Source organism: Heterodontus francisci, chromosome 7 (assembly GCF_036365525.1).
Source record: "Heterodontus francisci isolate sHetFra1 chromosome 7, sHetFra1.hap1, whole genome shotgun sequence".
Taxonomy (NCBI): domain Eukaryota; kingdom Metazoa; phylum Chordata; class Chondrichthyes; order Heterodontiformes; family Heterodontidae; genus Heterodontus; species Heterodontus francisci.
Window position 1 is genome coordinate 107,389,982 of NC_090377.1, and position 14,177 is coordinate 107,404,158.

The 14,177-nt window shown below is 41.5% G+C and overlaps 1 protein-coding gene across 2 annotated transcripts in view; it reads right to left on the reverse strand.

The window, feature by feature from the left end:
- cops8 (COP9 signalosome subunit 8) overlaps positions 1 to 14,177 on the reverse strand; it is a 65,062-nt gene that overhangs the window by 21,365 nt on the left and 29,520 nt on the right. For both annotated transcript variants that reach the window (XM_068035872.1, XM_068035871.1), the window contains exon 3: positions 8,894 to 8,942. In XM_068035872.1, coding sequence (XP_067891973.1) covers positions 8,894 to 8,942 — 49 coding nt within the window. The remainder of the gene's footprint in view (positions 1 to 8,893; positions 8,943 to 14,177) is intronic.

Below are 14,177 nucleotides of genomic sequence, written 5' to 3' on the forward strand. Positions count from 1 at the left end.
ATATTGGGTCATAATTTACTGTAGCAGGGCATCAATGACTTGCGCCTGGATGTTTAGGTTTTAAATTTTTTGGTGTGGCAAATTTCTGAAAATGCAGGCTGGTAACAGCACAGTGAGGGAAATGGTATGTATGAGACCTGAGTGAATAGGACAAGCAACTGTGCATCTCCTTAACCCAGTCAGAATGAAGGATTGATACAAACTAAACTTACCACAGGAAGTTAAATCTGGTCATTTCAAGTCTAAAACAATGTGATAAGTAATTACCAATATCTGTGGCACTGCAAAATAACTATTACAAATGCGGAATCTAATTCTTTCTGCCCTATTCACTCAGGATCCAGATGTCCTATGTCCCTCAATATGCTGTTACCAGCTTGCACTTTGAGACTTGCCACTGTGACGGAAACCGCACCTTTCAGATGGAAACATATTAATTTTGTCATATGGAACATTATTTTGAACGCTTACTGGACATTAAACATAACTTGTTTTAAAAAGACCACAGAACAGCAGCTGAAAACATGGCTGCATATTTGCATTCTAAAAGACAGTGGCATGGATAGACAATGGGAGTACTCCCTGATTCAGTCAGTCAGATGGGTTTTGTCAGTAGTGATGATCAAGTCATTGAATGTGTAAGACCCAGCATTCCAGCCCCTCACCGAGTGTTTCTGGTAAGCTGTGAGGAATCCCCAAACCTCGCAGGCGAGGCTCTCTCAAGCAAAAAGCTAATCACATGACTAACCTGCTGGCCAACCTGGAGTTAATGGAATTGTTAACTGAACAGAAGAGTTTTTGGAAGAGACTGCAATTGAACTTCAAGGAGGAAGGACTCTCTCTCACGCAAAGTTCCAGGGACCCACGGAAGTAACTTAAGCCTCAAGATAGAAGGCCAGCAAAACAAGTTTGCAAGTGGGCCCGACTGGGCCCCAACGAGAACTGCCAAGACTTAACTTCAATCAAAGACTTTACATCCAACCCAAAACCAGTAACTCAACTCCATCTATTACTTTAAACCTTTTCCCTTTAATCTTTCTCCTCCTCTGTCTCTATTTGTATGGGTGTTTATCGCGTATGCATGTTCGCGTGATCGCATCATGTATTTTTAGTAGTTTTAACTGAGTTAGAGTTTTAAGGTTAATAAACTTACACCTTTCTTGTTTAAAATCTGAGAAAACCTGCCATGTTGATTTCTTTACAATTAGAGAGCAGTGAGCAAGGACTCACTGAGGGGAAGCTAAAAACAGTGTTTTAAAAGTTAAACCCTGTTACGGACAAACCAGGAAAAGGCTGAGGGGGGAGCCCGAGACCCCTTCCTCACCTGGTCGTAACAGAAATTTGAGGGCTAGTGTCAGGGATTGGACCCACAGACAAATGAGAAATTGGAAGTGGGAAGTGAATTGATCCAATCAAAAAGAGAAAAGTTTTAAATACAGGTTTTCTGGTGGTTGAGTGTGCTAGAATATTAACATGCCTGTGACTGAAGCCAGTAACTCCCCAAGCCAGGGTGAAGTAACTTGGGATAAGTTAAAGGTACTGTCGATGGAAGAGTTGAGAAATATGGCTGAGCAATGTGGGATCACTTTCCATGCCAAGGCCAAGAAACCAGAACTCCTAAGACTAGTGGCCAACCATTTTTCCTTCGAATCTGAAGCAGCAGAAACAGGGTTAGAAATAGACTCTGACAGGGTATTGCTAGCACAGATACAACTGCAACAGAAGAAGCTTGAGTTAGAAGACAGGAAAAGAGAGAAGGAAAGGGAGAGAAAGAGAAAGAAATTTCCAGAAGCAACAGGAGGAAAGAGAGCTGAGGAGGCTTGAGTTAACTAGGGGGCAACAGAGTAACCCCAGTGAAAACATAGAAAATAAAAGTGGTGCGGGGCTGTGTACGGAGTATTAAAAAAATTATCCCAATTGATTCCAAAATTCAATGAGGGAGACGTGGAAGCATTTTTTCCATCTTTTGAGAAACTGGCAAGGCAGTTAAAATGGCCAGCTGACAGCTTACTTTGCAGCAGTAGAGTCAAGCTAACAGGAAAAGCACATGAGGTTTACTCCCTGTTGCCAGATGAGAGTTCATCAAGTTATGAAGTGACAAAAAAATGCTATCCTCGGGGCATATGAGCTCGTACTAGAAGCTTACTGCCAGAAGTTTGGACCTTCAGGAAGCAAGCTGACCAAACCTGCTTGGAGTTTGACAGCAATAAACAACTGGCTTTTGATCAGTGGTTGAGGGCTCTTAAAGTGCAGCACAGCTATGAAAACCTGAGGGAGGTGATTTTGCTTGAGGAATTTAAAAACTCTCCCCTTCTCCATAACGACCCATGTGGAGGAACAAAAAATGCATAGAGCGAGGCAAGCCACAGTTCTGGCTGATGAGTTTGCTCTAAAATAGAAGTCGGATCCCCAGGAGGAAACCTTTCCAAATCACCCCCACAAATCCGAAAAGGACAAATGGTGAGAAGGCGATAGTAGCTCAAGCAGTCCTGGAGAGAAAGAAAAGCAGGGCACACAGCAGGCCCTCACCAGCCAAAAAGGATAGTGCTGTAAGTAGGAGTGAGACCCGGAGACCTGTGTGTGTCCATTGTAATAAAGCAGGCCATCTGAGAGCTGACTGCTGGAAATTACGGTGAAAGCCTGTCAGGTTAATCAGGGTACACCCACTCAGTGAAGAAGGAACCCTGATGGAAACACAGTTGAACAAGCTATGGCTTTAACTGGAGCAACAGAAAGGCCCAGAAAACATACTACTGCGGGTGCAGGGAAATTTAATAGGATTCCTGAAGGTCATCACGATTTTGTGTCTAAAGGAAGAGTAACACCATATTCCTCAAATGGGGCAAGCAAGTCCATTGTAATCCTCAGCGACACAGGGGCCACTAGATCCCTTTTACTGGGAAAAGGCCTGAACTTTCCCCCAGAGTGTGCATACCAGAGTAAATACCAGAATGATAGCAAATGGTACTGGAGGGCAGTGTACGCCCGTAGCTTTACACCAGGTGCACTTGCAGTGCGACCTAGTTTTGGGAACAGTGACTGTAGGAATTGATCCTAGTTTGCCTGTGGACGGGATTGACCTACTCCTCAGGTAATGATCTGGCAGGGGCGAAGGTGATAGCTTCCCCAGTAGTGAAAGAGACACCTCAGGAGGTCAGAGAGACAGGGCAGTGGCAGAACATGGTCCCCTGCAGTTCCCCTGCATGTGTAGTGAATCGGGCAATGATCAAACCAGCTCCCCTAGAGAAGACTGAATTGACACTGCAGGCAGATGACCATGAGGTCCGTCTGTCTGAAACTTTCTTTGGAAAGTTAGAGGACCCAGGGAATGGATTAAATGGATCTGCCCTAGCTGAGGCTCAGCGAGTCGACCCAGTATCAAGTTAGCACAGGCTGTACTGACTGAAATTGAAGCAGAGGGAGTCCCTGATTGCTACTATTCAAAGAATGAGGTACTGATGAGGAAGTGGAGTTCTCCTCACAGACCTGAGGACAAAGAGTGGACAGTGGTTCGTTCACCAGTTAGTGGTGCCACAGAGGTACCGGAGAAAAATATGAAGAATGGCCCATGGGATTATAATGGCTGTACGTGTCGGTATACAAAAAAACGAAGCCCGCATAAGACAGTGGTTTGACTGGCCAAAACTCCACAAAGATGTGGTGGAGTACTGTAGGAGTTGCCACAAATGTACATTGAGGGGAAACCCCAAACAGTGAAATCTGCACCCCTAAGTCTTTTATCGGTGTTTGGAGGACCCTCCAGCAGAGGGCTGGTGAATTGTAAGGGACCCCTGCCGAGTACAAAAGAGGACAGGCAGGCACAGGGCTGGCAAAAAGTTAAAGAAAGGGGAAAAAGGGACAAAAAGGACAGGTCAAAGGAGGTCAGAGTGGATTCTCAAATGGAAACCCCTACTGTCAGGTCAGCCAACCCCGAAATGTTTTAAAGATTAGACCCCTCATCCTCCTATGTAAATGCAGACACCAGAAGCACCCCACCAGAGTTGTAAACAGCATTCACAGAAACCTGCAGGGACAAAGAGTCCTCAAGTGGGCAGAGAAATTATGAGGGTGATGTCTCACCTAGTTGGAGTGCAGCAGAATCTGGACAAACATCTGCAAGCAGGAATGTCCCAGAGGACCAAGGGAAGATTAGCAAAGAATCCACCCCCACAGTCAGGAGAAAAGGGAAACAACCATACCCTAAAGTCAAAAGCACTTGCCTGACTCATCAAAGCACTGAAAGAGAGATCAGAGTGGATCCACCCACTGCGACTCCCATGATCAGAACTCCAAACCAGGGTTAATTAAATCTAACCCTCCCCCTGTAGACCTCAACAGGAACAAAGGCACTCTAGACAGTCATGGAAATGTGCAAACCTGCCCAAAAATCACTTTACTAAGATGCCCATTCCCAACATATTGCAGGCTGATATTGAAGAAACTTTAAACCCCTTGGGCAACACATAACTATCTCAGACCCACCAAGGGAAAAGGGGCAGTTTAAGGCAGCAAGGTTACCAAGGAAAGACAGACTGTAACAACTGCGCTCACAGAATTGTTTTTGGAAGAGACTGCAATTGAATTTCAAGGAGGAAGGTCTCCCTCTCTCGGTCTCTCTCTCACGCAAAGTTCCAGGGACCCACGGAAGTAACTTGAGCCTCAAGATAGAAGACCAGCAAAACAAGTTTGAAAGTGGACCCCACTGGGCCCCAACGAGAACTGCAAGACTTAACTTCAATCAACCCAAAACCAGTAACTGAACTCCATCTATTAATTTAAACCTTTCCCCTTTAATTCTTTCTCCTCCTCTGTCTCTATTTGCATGTGTGTTTATCATTTATCCATGCTAGGGTGGTTGTGTCATGTATTTTTAGTAGTTTTAACTGAGCTAGAGTTTTAAGGTTAGTAAATTTACACCTTTCTTGTTTAGATTTGAGAAAATCTGTCTGGTTGATTTCTTTGCAATTACAATTAGAGAGCAGTGAGCAAGGACTCATTGAGGGGAAGCTAAAAACACTTTTAAAAGTTAAACCCGGTTACGGACAAACCAGGAAAAGACTGAGAGGGGAGCCCTAGACCCCTTCCTCACCTGGTCGTTAACACCACGCAAAAAATTAAAAACCTAAACATTGAAGAGAAAGTCTCAGATGCCCTGCTGCAGCAAGTTATGACCCAATATATCTGTTTTAAATTTACTTCTCATCAATTTATATTTATGGCCGCTCTCCTACTCTCTCAGCTTAATTTGACTGTTCTGCATTCACCTAATCTATATAACTGGATATTTCATACATCTGCGTGAGGTACCTACCCAACTTAACCAATTTCTTTCCAGCCTGATGTGCTTGAGCTTACCATATCTCATCCCTATTTTACACTTAGGGTTAATCTTACCACCTTCTTCTGCCTCCGCTCTATGATCTTTCTTTGTGGTGTGATCAGAATTATCTAACCTGTCTCCATCAGTGAAATGTAAAGCCCAACATAATTTCTCCACTTCTCAACGCTTTTTAAAAATCACTTTGCCATAACTGTCAGCCTTTGCCAATATTATGCCACTGAAAATGACTAGTCTCTTTGGGAGTTCGGACAAGTGCAGAATACTGCGGAACTCCAGAAGCTGCTATCAAAGAGTCTACACTCCTTCATAGGGGCTTGGCCAAGATTTACACAGAGTGCTATCTCCCTTGTACACATGCATTGTCAAGAACTTCCATTCTAATGCCGTTGGGCTTGCTGTAACGGCCCTGCAAAAAGTTACATCCTATTGAATGAAATGTGAATGGGTTTTTAAATGGTGTGCTCACTTCATAATTACTGCTAAACACCCTTCGTGCTCCTGAAGATCTAATTTTATAATAATGGAATGTCAAATTTCTACACGATTAAAAACTAAACATTTTTAAAAACAATTCTTTTTAAGTCTATTTATCTTTATCTTAGCTTTTCAGTATTCATAATTTTATTTCACTTACGAAGGATTATTACTTTTAACTTTCTGGTTTGCTGTGTGTGAATAATTCAATTTGACTTGTTGCCTACCTGCTTGCTGACAATGCTGCTGCTGCACACCAAGACATCTCCTTGAGCTGGCATCAGATTTAAACTACCAAGGGGAAAGAGAAAATTCCTGCCACAGACATCACTAGATCTCCGAGGTCAGCGGCAAGCACACTTGCTTCATCACTGACTGCAAAATCCAAGCCATTATGTATTTAAAGAAAAGTGGCAAACCTCCAGTGGAATTGCTTGTATTGAGAAGAATATGCTAAAGTTTAATTTTGTTATGCTATGCAATGCACAATGCATTATCAAGGCCACTCACTGATTAACAGTGACTGATGACGTCAAATTCCGCTTTGATTGCATGGGATTCTAGGAGCCTTTTATCAGGGTTTTTGGGATGAAATTCGGCAATTCTATTGAGTTTCCAGTGAAAACTGTGGATCAGTGCCCTCGTTATTGTATGTTTCATTGCTTATATATATATTTTTTATACTGTAATTTGTTTTGAAGGCCACAATTTAGAGGTATGCAATATGCACTTGATTGGAGGTATCCTTATGGAGTCAAGCAGTAAGCAGGAGTGTGATGTTTAACAGCAGTTATGGAGGGGTGTTCCTGGGCTTCAGGAGCATTGTGGGTGATTCTAGTAAATTACAATTCTGAGGGGACAGAACCTGGGGTTTTGCAGTATTATGGACTGGAATGTGGAGTTTACCTTACTGGGTGATTCTTGAGTATCACAACAAAGGGAGGATTGAGTATTTTGAAATGTTGGGGGCTGAGTGCGTGGGAAGAGAGGAGTCCATATTCCAGTACCTGTGTCAGGTGGGTTGTTTGGTCTGGGAGCAATTTGGGAAGGACTGTGCATCAGCACCTGGGGGTGGATGGTACTTCAATACAGAGATAGACTGTAGGTTTTATTGTCTAATACACCGAGTGCAATCTTGCAATCTTGTAGCACTGCAGAAAGGGTGGGTGGTCAGAAACAGAACAACTGTGCTACATGAGAAGTGGCTAAACTGGGGGATAGGGGAATTTCATGGTGTGACAGAGGCGAGGAGGATACATCTTTTTTTCAACACTCTTGGGGGGAGAGAAAAACAAGAGGTGTGCCCCAAGGTCCTGGTGCACTAAGTAGTCTGCGAATAATGAGGGCTACCTAAGGTATAGCAGTCGGGAGCTCCAGGATTTGGCAGGGCTATGGAGGACATTTTGGAGATGCATGCAGAATCAGAAGGGCTGGGGAATAGTGAAATAATGTGTATGTAGCAGGACGGAACCACTGATATGGAGGACTCGTGGAATCTATGGGTATAGTATGAGGTCTGGAAGCACCAGGAGGAATTTTGGGATCTGAGAGGGGGAATCCTGGGTCTGGAAGCAATGAGAGTGGGATTTTAGGGCCTGACAGGGCCAGTTGGGGTACTCTTAGTGTGTTAACTCAGAGGTAGATCTTAAGGCTTGGCAGCATGAGAGGGCTCACAATATGTGGCATAACTGAGTTCGAGTGGGAGGTAGTGGGGGAGGGGTGGCGGGGAGCTGTGTCTGCATGGTGGGGAGGGGGAAGTTGTCTCCACAGTGGGCAGGGGTCGCCTTTAGGGTGCATCATTAGTGCAGGCAGGCCAAGAATCATTCTACAATTCACTGTATAGCAACAACTACTGCAGTATAAAGCCTTTAACAATGAAATACAAGGATTGAAAGGATTTCTCAGCTGAAATTTTTCTTGTAATACCTTGTTTGCATCAGGACTAAGTACTAAATGAATGTACATCAATGCGAAATACCCGTGTTAAGGTGGCTTCAGATGTTGGGGGCCCTCCTGCTGCTTCCAGACCTCACGAGTGCCCTCACTATGCCCACAGATGGCATGAGTACTCCATACCAGTCATAACCCCTCTTGCTATTAATAGTTTTGTGATCATTACTGAGCTGTAAGAGATGGCCGCCAAAAGGATTTAAAAATAATTGAATGATTTGGTTGGTTCAGATTCTGTTTTGCTGGTGGATTTTGGTTGCATTACTCACAATTGATGGAATATGAAATTTGAGTGAATGAAAAAGTATTGGTGACAAATTGGGAGCAAATAAAGACGACTCAGTCTAAGATGAAAAATATTGATAAACAGAATGTGTAGCATATTGTAACATTTTTATAATAATTTAAGATATAAATGTACTTTCAACCTAAAATAACAGTCATAATAACTCTGGGCAGAACATTTATCAGTAGGTTTGTAGAATACAAAATTGAACAATCCAATTGAGAGATTCTCAGTCAAAACCTGAGATTTAAAATGCTGCAAAAGCCAAAGCAAATGCTGCTCTGGGTTAAGTGGTACAATAGTAAGTGGTACAGTACCATAGAGGATATCTTACTGGAGCAGTAATCCAGAGGATAGGAATAAAGATAAGGAGACACGAGTTCAAATCCCACCACAGCGGCTGGGGGATTTAAATTCAATTAATTAAATAAATCTGGAACAAAAAGCTAGTATCAGTAATAGTGACCAAGTATCAGATTTTCATAAAAACTCAACTGGTTCACTAATGTCTTTTTGAGAAGGAAATCTACCGTCCTTACGGGATCTGGCCTATTGGTGACTCCAGATCCGCAGCAATGTGACTGACTCTCAACTATCCTCTGAAATGACCTAGCAAGCCATTCAGTTGTATTCAAGGTGATGGCTCACTACCACCTTCTCAAGGGCAATTAAAGATGGGAAATAAATGCCCTTGCCAGTAACATCCATATCCCATGAATTAATAAAAATAAGCTGCTATGGTCCTCTCCAACACCTGCAAAGCCCAATTCCATCCACGTCATCTCATGCTTCTGAAGCAAACAGCAGCATTGAAAGCAATGCTCCTAAAGCCATATACTCACAGTTTTGATGGCTTGAGGGATTCTCTTCCACAGGTACCGTGCAGTATTCCTGCAATAATTAATGGAAGCGCCAATTATTTGAATGTAACAATTTCATTGTCATTATAGCAATCAAAATCAAATTATCAAACTAAAACTCAAATTCCAACAGTGTTCACAGTGTCTCTGAATCTGACACCCAAAGTTGGTTTAAAAGCCATTACAAATTGACATGCAGAATGAGACTAGGAGAGGAAAAAAGTGATTGAAAATCATATACATATCTCAAAATTGTGTGCAGTTCTGTACTGTGAGCCCATATGTACTAAGAAGTGAGTTTAGAAAAGCCCAAAGCTATTTTAAATGAAGTCTTTAAAGCAAAGTAAAATTTCGTCCAGAATCCAGGTCCCAGCAGTGAAAAGTAAATGACCGACACACAGACCTTGGAGCATTCATTTTTAGAGAACTTCCAAGATCAAAAATATATAAAAATAAACTTTCAGTTCACTGAAAACAACCATAAACTCAACATGATGGGGGATTTCAGTTATGTGGAGAGATTGGAGAAGATTTTCTCCTTTAAGAGAAAGCTAAGAGGAGATTTGACAGAAGTGTTCAAAATCATGAGGGGTCTGGCACAGAGTAGATAGGGAGAAATTGTTCCCATTGGTGGAACCAGAGGACACTGATGAGGTGATTGGCAAAAGAGCCAAAAGCAGCACGAGAAATAACTTTTTTTTTACACACAGCCAATGGTTAGGATCTGGAATGCACTGCCTTTGAGTGTGGTGGATTGAGATGCAATCGTGGCTTCCAAAAGAGAATTGGATAATTATCTGCAGAGAAAAATTTTACGGGGCTACGAGGAAAAGGCAGGGGAGTGGGACTAACTGAATTGCTCTTGTAAAGAGCCGGCACGGACATGACGGGCCTCCTTCTGTGTTGTAACTATTTTATGATTTTATAGCACCATTTTAATTAGAGTCACACAGCACAGAAACTGGACCATCGTGTCCATTCTCCTTGCAAGTTTCAAATGTAAATATTACCTGGAACTAGAGTTATTGATATTGAAGTCACTGAACTTGATCATCATTTGCTTAAGTAGCTAAATTTTAACATGCAAAGAGCCCTCTTCTTTGTTTTGTTAGCCTTTAAATTGCTTGTTTACAAGTATTATTGCAAGGCATCTTTGATTTAGATATTGGCAGTAACTGGACATAGATGCTTTACCACAGTGACTATTGAGGCAGAGAATATCACATCATTTAAAATAAATTGCGTAGTATCTGAAAAGGAAGAATGTAAAAGGATACAAAGGAGTTAGTGCAAGTAACTCCAGTTAAAAGCATTGTTAAGAGCGCTTCCTTTCTTTCGTTAATTTTTTGTTGCCAACTGTGCAACAGCCCCAACAAACAAATTTCTCTGCAGCACCTGTGGAAGAGCCTGTCACTCCAGAATTGGCCTTTATAGCCACTCCAGGCGCTGCTTCACAAACCACTGACCACCTCCAGGCGCGTATCCATTGTCTCTCGAGATAAGGAGGCCCAAAAGAAAAAAAAGAAAATAAATTGCGTAGTATCTGAAAAGGAAGAATGTAAAAGGATACAAAGGAGTTAGTGCAAGTAACTCCAGTTAAAAGCATTGTTAAGAGCGCTTCCTTTCTTTCGTTAATTTTTTTTTGAGGACTTGAGATGCTGGAACTTTGTTTTTTTTTTAAAAAGAGGTCATCAGAAAGTTTTTTGGACTGAGCTTGTAAACAACAGTTACTGGAAGAATCAAAGAGTGCTAAAAGCAAGCCCTTACTGGAAGGCTGAAATAAAAACAAGAAATGCTGGAAATACCCAGCAGGTCTGGCAGCATCTGTGGAGGGAGAAGCAGAGTTAACGTTTCAGGTCAGTGATCTTTCACTGATGCTGCCAGACCTGCTGAGTATTTCCAGCATTTCCTGTTTTTAATTCAGATTTCCAGCATCTGCAGTATTTTGCTTTTATTTTAGCTTCTGCCTTATTGGAAGGCAGATAATTACCCAGCATGGTTTTTTTTTTTGACTCGGGGAAAGATGTTTACAAAGAAGTGACAGGTCAAGATTTATAGGAGTCAGGAGACTTGACTCTTGTGACATTGTTTTTTTGTTTCACTTTGGACAGTGGGTGGGTGTGTGGACAGTGTTACAAAAGACAGCTGGAGAAAACTTGCCAAAGGAGCCAACCCCAACTCAGCTTGTTCCAGCTCTTTAAAAAAGCCTGCCAACTTTTCCATCTCTAGAAACTGCCTGAAACCCCGTTGCTGCATTTTTCCTGGAAAGCCTGCCTAAACTAATCTTCAACGTTGCCTGACAAGAACTGTTCTAGAAAGATCCCAGTGACAGCCATCTACGCATATCTGGGATGCCAAGCCAAAACAAAGGACATCTGACATCTTTCCATATCTTTTCTTTTTTTCCTTCAAGGATTAGCAAGTATTTGGCCAAAGTTTTCTTTTTCTCTGTGTTTTTTGTGATAGAGTTCTAAAGAGTAAACCTCTATTTTTCCCGTTAACCAATGTGTGTGTGTGAGGGGTTAAGGTAAAAAGGGAACTTTTATATTTCAATCTGTGAGATAATGCTTTGCATGTTAGGACTTGTTTTATAATAAACAGATAATTTTGTTGTTTATTAAAGAAACCTGGTTGGTCTATTTTATTCTGGGATAAAAACAGAGTCTATGATTGACCATATTGGTAACTGGGAAAAAAGTTAAATATATGTTGTGACCTGTGGAGAAACTGAACTAGAAAAACAGAGCACTCCTCTTGCCTTGGTCGTCACAGCAAGATGGGTTGAATAGCTTTCTGTTAAACTCCAGAAAGCTTGTGATGGAAGGATAATGCTGGAACTTATCTTTACTTAGTTTCAGATTTATTGTACAGAGTAAAAGGATTACAAACATGTAGCTCCTCACTCAAACCCTCCACCAGTCTCAGTAAATGTTTGCTTATAAGTGCTCAAGTAAGACGCCAATAAACACCCTCCACCTGCATATAATCAAGCAACTGATAAAATTAACAGATTAACTGATTGTTTCTTTTATAATACAAAGTGGATTAATATGTTCAAACATTTCAAAATAAATTCCATATTATGCACAAATTATTGACCGCTCAAAGACCATTTCAAAATAAATCAAAATAAATTCCATATTGGGTACAAAGCATTACATTGTGAGTCGTCCCTCCTCTAGCACCCCAAACAATTTATTTGTACTCGCATTTCTTTTGTGAAACAACAAACAGCTGATGACTTGCATCTACCCATTTAAGTTTGGAGATTTCCTTTCTCTCCAGCATTTGTTTCAATCCAGTAAGGTCCATACACAGTCTTTTCTCACTCTCACTTTTTGCAGAGTGTACATTATCCCACAAAGAACGATTATCCACATACCATTCAAAATGGGTACCCTATATTCTATATGTCCTTTGTTCAGAATTTCACCCAAAATGTTTGACAAATAGAACTCCACATCCACTGCCTCCACAAGACCCAGTGTTTCTGCAGCGAAAGTGCTTTTAATGACCGGTTTCATTTTCTTAGTCTCCCAAGCTAAAGGACAACATTTCCCATTTTCACCCATCAGAAATATTATGAAACCAGCTGCACTCGAATACCCATCAGCAAGATTAACAGGTGAATCATTACTAAAAATTATTAGCTTCATATCCTTTGGATCACCTGAGGATGGGAACTTCAGTACACATTTCTTAAGATTTAGTTTTTTTTTAAATGTTTATTTGCCTTTAAAACATTCTCGACTTTTGGATGCTTCCTCATGGTGCTTAACTCCAGCACATCAAAACTAGTAATAGGCCCAGTCTAAGAGCACAATCAGTTTAACTGGCCAATCAAGCTTCGCAATTGCACAGTCTCTGCTTTAGATATATCTTCTTTCTGTGATGACCTAACGCGATTAATCGGGATGGGAATAACACTCTCTAAATAGGATTGTTGACTTAAAGATATTCCAGACTTAGTCTGCTTAATATCTAAACCAATATATTTAAAGGCCCCAAAGGCCTGACTCCCAATCTTAAATTCTGCCCTCCTATGAGCAACATATTTCTCAACATCCGCAGAACCACCCCTTAAGAAATCATCAGCGTACACCATGAAGATACCTGAAAGTTTCCCTTTATGATATCAACAAAAAAAAATTGCAGGATCTGCTTTTAGTTGAACACAACCAATTTTCAACAAAACAGATCTCACCGAGAAATACCACACCTTGCAAGCATCATTCAGGCCATATACACTTTTGCTCAGTTTCTATATTTTTCCTTCCGCATCTGCTGTCTCTTTAGGTGGATTGAGAAGAACTTCTCTCTGAAGTATCACCCTGGAGAAATGCTGCTTTTATGTCAATGGATCTAAACCCATCATGAATATGTAGTCAAAAGAGCTAAAAAGATTTTCAACATTAATTTGGAAACTGTAGGACAGTCTATATAACATCAGTATCACTCAGTCGCTCTTCAAAACTCTCGTAGCTAGCCTTATAAGTTCGATCGTGAAGGACTTTTTCAGTACAAATCCATCTATGTGACAAGGCTGGCTGTCACCTATCTGGTACGTCAGAATAAACTCCAAACTCTCTCCAACTCTAATTCCTTAAGTTTTGCTTCTCTTATTAATTTATCCTCAAGTTTATTGGCAGCCAATAAAACTTCACGGTCATGAGGACTTCTGTTTCTAATTCTATTCCGAGACTGCTCTCTAGCTTTTGTTTCATTGTGGAATCTGCTCCAACTCAGGCCTCTATTAGCACTTTGAAGTCTTTTGGGACTACTGCTAGAAGATTATTGGAGGCTCTTTCTCCAGTACGTGATCGCCTCCCTACACAAGAGTCACTTCCAGACCCACTATTAGAACTTGCACTGCGCTTTCTTTTCTTCTACTCTTTCACCCCATTCTGCCAGTCCATAGCTGTGGCTTCTTGGTCATCATCTTGAACATTTAACCAACATTTAAACTTGCCTGTAGATTTTCCTGCACATCCCACAATTGTTGCATCCCTCCATCTATTAGACCCGTCTCGAATATATGTCACCTGAGTACCTACTTGGGCCAATTGTCCTTTGGATGCAATAGCTCGAGCGTCATGATCCCTCACATTACTATCCAACCCTTGATTGACCTCATTCTGTTCCTCAGGACCTTCATCACAAAACACATGAGTATTTGAGGTACAAGGTGCATCATATCCCTCTACAAAATGTCAGAATCTGAGCAATTGATAACCAACCCCGATCAATCACGAGAAATGAACCTTAA